At 39.6% G+C, this 6,439-nt stretch overlaps 1 protein-coding gene across 1 annotated transcript; it reads right to left on the bottom strand.

Moving 5' to 3' along the window:
- Positions 1–219: 219 nt before the first annotated feature.
- Positions 220–3,644, bottom strand: IFNG (interferon gamma). The gene is made up of 4 exons (XM_066550238.1): positions 3,522–3,644; positions 1,510–1,578; positions 1,001–1,180; positions 220–345 (listed from the first exon to the last, which is right to left on the bottom strand). The coding sequence occupies exons 1-4, from the start codon at positions 3,642–3,644 to the stop codon at positions 220–222; spliced, it is 498 nt and encodes a 165-aa protein (XP_066406335.1).
- Positions 3,645–6,439: the final 2,795 nt, after the last annotated feature.

Here is a 6,439-nt window from a genome sequence, read left to right as displayed (position 1 = left end):
AACATATAACAAATAGACAGGATTTTAAGACAAAGTCAGTTCTTATATAATATTAGGGAGTATAAATACTTTGATTAGTATTTCTTTATAAATAATTACTTAAGACACTTAAATATTAATAAATAAATGTATAAAAAATCATTAAAAAGATTGAAATAAAAAAATCTTGTCCCAACAAGATTTGCACAGTAGCACAGTACAGAAGATCCTGAGATGGCGTTAGCATTTGCACAGCCTCTGAAACTGGCTTCTTTTTCTTTTGTGAGAACTTGAGGTATCCCCCAGTTTCTGTAAGACGCTGAACAGCTCATTTACAGCCTTGCGCTGAACTTTCAAGTCACTCATCTGTAATAAGCAAGAAATAAATGGAGCAAAAGTCATGCCAAGAGCTGTAATTGTTTACTGTCCACAACACATGGGCTACACTGCTACCAGTGTAAAACAGAAGCACATCTGCAATTTTCAATTCCCTACTACCTAATTCCCATAGCAAAGAGCAACTGTGTCCCATATTTTTGTTTCCCACTTTCTGAGCTTCCTTGCAGCCTGCCCCAGACCAGCCACACTCTGTGGAACAGAGCCAGCCTGCAGTGAAAGGCAGCTGACTGCACGGGGGCATTGTCTGCAAACGAGGTCAGTGGTTGGTACCACTGGCACGAGCACCGTGAGCCGAGTGCTCCCAGAGCCACAGAGCATTCCACAGCCAGGCACAACTTTCCCAGCCAATTTCTGTGCCACAAAGGGCTGTGTCAGTGGCACCTCTGGTGTACAGACCGTGTGACAGCGCTGCCAGCAGCTCTGTGCCAGATCACAGCAAGACTCAGCACTACCCCACACTGTAGACATGCAGCAGCCCCTGCAGCTGGAAATATTTGGTTTTTCAGCATGAACTGAGCTACACATGGATTACCATATAGGTTACTGAAGCATTATTAGCTTAAATCACACTCGAATCACAACTATAATGCCACAAGCTTTGGAGACAAGGGAAGAGCCTTACCTGAAGTTTTGTCAGATCCTTGAGATCTTCCATCTTCTTTGAGCCATCAGAAAGGCTTTCTTTCAGAGTATAGAGCTCCTCAGTTATGTTCCTGACATGATCCTTTGACCTGTCAGTGCTTTCAAGCATTTCCAAGTACATGGAAATAATCTGACTCAGGATGATCTCCTTTTCATTTCTCTGTTGAAAAATATGATGAAAAAGAAAGGTCTGTGAGTGCCCATCAGCAGGGAAAGGAAGGAAGGAAGACAAAACACAGTATACAGGACTTCTCTGCTGCTTGAAACAAGATGATAAAGAAGATGTTGCAACTCAGCTCCTGGGCTTGACTGTACCTCTGAGTCAGTTCACAGTGCAGTATAAAACTTTCTATTTTTGTCTCATTTCCAAGCTACCAAAGAGAACTCTGCTCGTGTTCATTCTACTGCAGCTAATTACGCTGGTTCTGGGAGCTGCTTTGTGCCAAAAAAAGTGCCTGAGATGCTTCATCATATCTGGCTTTGACTCACCTCTGTCCAGCTTTTCAGCCTCTCCGTAAAAATAGGTCCACCATCAGCTACATCAGAATGACTTGAGTTCTGAAAAAAAGAACAAACATATCTACTACATAAACAATATTTATCACAAGGCAAATTTGTTTTGTTTATTCAAATGAGCATCAAAATTCAGATTTTTGCACATCTGGAAATCCCAATGCTTTCCCAATGCTTTCACTTCTCTAACCACCAAGTCCCATCACTTGGCTGCCTGGTATCAGAAGTGGAATTAGTCCTCTTTTCAATGTCTTCTCCTGCTACAACTCATCTGAATAGAGATGTTTAGCACATCTATTTTCCCAAATGCTCCCAGTAAGTTTTGCTACTGACAGATGAAAATAAAAGCTCATAAGCACAGCAAGAGTCTAGAAAATCATTAGATCTGATCTTGGTATGTTTTCTGGTAAGCCAAAGTCCAGCAGTTTGTAATCTGTGACCCTAAATTCATACAGTCTCAGTAAAATCTCAGATGGAACAAGAATGAGCTGGTTTTAGTATGAAATGACTGCAAAACTGGAGAATATCCCAGTAGCCCACAGCCAGGTATGGGGATATGCAAGATTAGTGGGCTACTGAGAGGCTCCCAGGGATGGAGTTTAACCATCAGATGTTGGCAACAGGCTCTAGGAAAAAAAGAGCAATACAACTCTCCTACCAAGGAAAGACAAACTGCATCATTTCCTCTTCTGTGTGGCTTTTTTTTTTCCTTTTTGTATACAACACTGACTATTTCCTTCTTCTGTCTGCTCAGTAATTTAAACACAGTGAGTGCAAAGAGAAAACTTGCAGTCTGACAGGAGCCTCCTAGGCTGATTGGCTCCCCATGCTGAGCACACTACCAAACAGATTTTTTCTACTTCTGAAAGGTGGGGAGCACCTGCTATGGACCAAAGTTTTAATGTCAGTACAAAAAGCTCATCATGGCTCAGGATGTCTCCCACAGAGCTATATATATTCGAGTAAGACTCTCCCTGGTCTATGCTAATCACAAATTCAAGACATAATGCCACTTTTACAGCCAGTTTTCTGCAAACACTGAAGTATCACACTAGTCTTTACCACTTGAGGGTGGTTCTCTGACTACTGAATGTCAACTGTCATTTGCACAAAATTATGACAAAATCACAGAAAAGTCAGAGCTGAAAATAGGCGCAGACTGTTGCAGTTGTTTCTTTGCATTTAGAGGAGAAAAAACACAACAAAAATATATTGAAAATAAAAGCTATTAATTGAAAGTGACTATTGTAGATCTGCTTTCTCTGTGACTAATCACTGCTGAATTCAGATTTGTACTGCTTTAATGCCTCCCAGATGAAGATTGGTGAATTAACATTACAGTTATCAAGTCACCAAAATTCTATTTGACGAGAAAGAATATTTTGCCAGATTACATTCCCATGCCAGGTCATAGTCACACATGTGCAAGTTAAATGACTGGAGGATGCAAAAAAATAAGAAGCAGAAATCACCTTTGAGTAACACACTACTACAACTTAAAATAAGTAGCGAATGCATTTGTTAAAGCAAAAGTTTGTCTCCAATTTTTTTATATTCCTATGTAGTACTAAATCTGGCATTGACATTGCTAACATAAAATTTAAAGTCAGTAAATTGCATGTAGTCAGAACTGAATAGAGATTAACATATTCACCATAAATTGCATTAAGATTTCTTGTTAAAAGATGTTCCATGTAATCAAAGCTGAATTGAGCTAGAAGAAGCTATTGTGAAAGAAAGAACACCCCTAAAATAAATGCAAATTCCTACAATAACTATGACTATTGAAAAACTGAACCAGGTAAATGAAAGAACTTAGTAAAACAAAAAAAAAATCCATATTCTTGTTAAAAAAGGTATGATCAAAAATTATTTCCATGATTACCTTCTCTTGGTACATATTGAGTATGTCAAGCAGTGCTCAAGTTTGGACTACATGTAAAGCAAAGCAGCAGGAGAAGAGAAATGCAGTAGAAGACTATACTTACAAAATCAGCTTTCAGTTTGTCTATATCATTTTGAAGTTGAAGAAGATTCAATCTATTTTCAACATGTCCAAAAGAAATCATGATGATAGACAGAACAAACAAGCTGTAGTTTTGGAAAGCCATTTTCTTTATGATGGTTCAGTTAAACTGCTCAGATCAGTTCTGGGGGACCAGGTCTAAGAGCAGAGAGCTTCAACTTCTAATAGTTAAATCTTCTATTAGAAGCAAGTAGACGACTGAACTTCATCATCCTGTCAGTGGTATTTATACATGGTCTTGAATTTTTTTTTATTTCATCATCACAGGCTGTGTATATTTAGACAAGATAGTGTTAGATAAGAACCCTTCATTTTTTGGCTAATCAAGGGAATCCCTCGAAAGCGTCTTTGTCAAAGCATGGTCCTGGAAAAATTTTCAGTGGTTCATCAATGGGTAACGTTTACGTGGCAGACTATGAAGTTTCATTTACACGTGGTTGGGGAAAAGGGGGAAATTACAGTACTGGTTGAGGAATATGCATTGTGGCTCAAACCTATTCTTACACGCCATCTGAAAAAAAATCTTATCTTGTGGTTAAAGGGTCAGTGCAGCAGTCAACTCATTTCTGGTATTCTTTTAAAGTAACCACTGAGTTTGCCATGGTGTTCTATACTAACACTTAGAGATTTACACATTCCTTCTGCTGCTGTCCTTTGTGAAACACACTCCTTTCCATGGTCTAAAGTGCATTTCTGCTGCTTTTGCATTCTTCACCTCCAGATTCAGAATAGGACAAACAAGGTTCCATCGTGGATGCAGCAATGTATCATATTATCCTCTATGGTTGTCTACTGTCCGTGGGAGCAGAGTGTTTAGTACTTAAGTCACTCACTTCTGCTTGGCAATGATTAAAATTCCCCACTTGCCATTTCACTAGCACTAATATGTGCAGAATGTGAAAAGAGAAGGACACAGGTGAGAACAAGCCCCATTGAAGAAGACAGACACAGTGGTCTCCTAGTGCATACAGAACCCTGAAACCACTCTATTGAGGATAGCTGGGGAAAACATTTTTGTATAGGAACTAAAGTCTGCTTTGACGGATATAATGGGAAAAGAGCTTATTCTGAGGAGTCTTATGAAGAAATCAGATAATTTTAGACTGCAGTACATGAATGGAGGGTAGGTAGGAGCCTACAGGGGAAAGAAATAAAGAAGGGGCCCATGGGAAAGAAAAGAGAGAGAATTAGGAAGAGGGCATTTGTGGGCTCAGTTCACACAGGCTGCACTGGAAGATGTCTGTGGTTCATCAGAAACAGATAAAAATTTAAGTGGTTCCAAACAGGTAAGATTAGAACTCTCCATCTCAGCCCCACATGGCTCTTTGGATATTCCTTGGAAGAAACTCTCCCTTTTCCCAGAAGCTCCTTCCATCTCAGCTAATGACCACTAATACCATAAAATCTTTTTCATTTGCTGTTTGAAAGAAGACGTCCATCTGTGAAATAAACCTAGACTACTACTACCAGGGAAATGGTCATTTTTCAGGGACAAGAGCCAAATTTCACCAACAATGGCAGGTCCAAAAGCTGCATGCAAGAACTCCCTGGGAAGAGCAGCATAGACAGATGGGACACATCTCACAACAAACATGGTACTGCACAACAATTAGTGCTGTAATCTGCTTGAGGTAGTAACATTGTGCAAGGAACATCTTAGTTTAAGATGTTAAAACTGATAAAGTAATAACATAATTACTGGAAGTGTTGACATGAAGGCAAGGTAATAGTGCTATTCAAGGTGCTTCAAAGCACTGTAAACGAATGTAAAGTTAACATGCCTACCCATGGCAGAGAGGTTGGACTAACTGATATTCAAAAGTCCCTTCCAACTCAACCTATTTTTATTCTGTGATTCTGTGCCAAAAATTACAATCATAGAATAATTTTGTTTGGAAAAGACCCTTACGGTCATTGAGTGCAACCTCCAACCTAGCACTACTGAGTCCACCACTAAACCATGTTCCCAAACACCACATTCACGTGCCTTTTAATTACTTTCAGGGAGGGTGACAAAATGGAGGTCCCACCAAAATTCAAAGTGGACTCAGAATTCAAAGTGAATTCCCAAATGCCAGCACACTGAACAAACCCACTGATTGAAACATCTGATTTGCTATGCCAAGCAAGCACAAGGATATGGTATGGATTAGATAAATGGAATCTTATACACACAGGAAGATCAAGATATTTTACAAGATGGGGACACCTGCTGGGGTTCATTGACTGGCCATGAGTCAATAGAGCAATTCTTTTCCAAAGTGTTGGAAAAGACATGTAAAGTGGGAGAGTGAAAATTATTCCTGTTACCTATGGCACTCTTTATGTAGTCAGAAACATACAACTGGAAGAGGGACTGAGTCGTGAAGCTCAGATTTTGCATTACAGAGTCTAATTTGAACAGTGCTTTTGTTGCTGAATTACCTAGAGAGAGTGAAAGGAAGACCTCAAAGAAGGGAATTTGGGAAAGATTCTTTACTCAACCAGCTCAGTCTTCCTAGTACATTAAGAACAAATCACAACACAGCTGAACACAACCAACAGCGGTCATTTTCCAGCCAAGCAGAAGAGGTAATTCCAGGAGGTGAACTAGTAAGTCAGGAATACTGCCTTCTACAGAGAGAGAGTATTCTACTGCATTCACCCAGAGGGACTGTGCTGGGTTAGGCTGCCCTGTTAAACTTGTCAGACACACATCCACAGCAAGCTGTGCCACTCAGATGATCTCCCTTTGGTCTCACATTTTAATACACTTCTAAGAATAGCAGGAGGATAAAGTATTGGAAAAAAAGGATTTTGCCAATTCACATTTTGTTGATACTGGTTATAGGTTTGGTGGGTTACTTGGCTAATTTGATGACTAAATCTCCTCACACTTCA

Source organism: Molothrus aeneus, chromosome 5, assembly GCF_037042795.1.
Source record: "Molothrus aeneus isolate 106 chromosome 5, BPBGC_Maene_1.0, whole genome shotgun sequence".
NCBI lineage: Eukaryota > Metazoa > Chordata > Aves > Passeriformes > Icteridae > Molothrus > Molothrus aeneus.
Note: the sequence above shows the minus strand (reverse complement) of the source record. Positions and strands in the feature narration are given on the sequence as shown.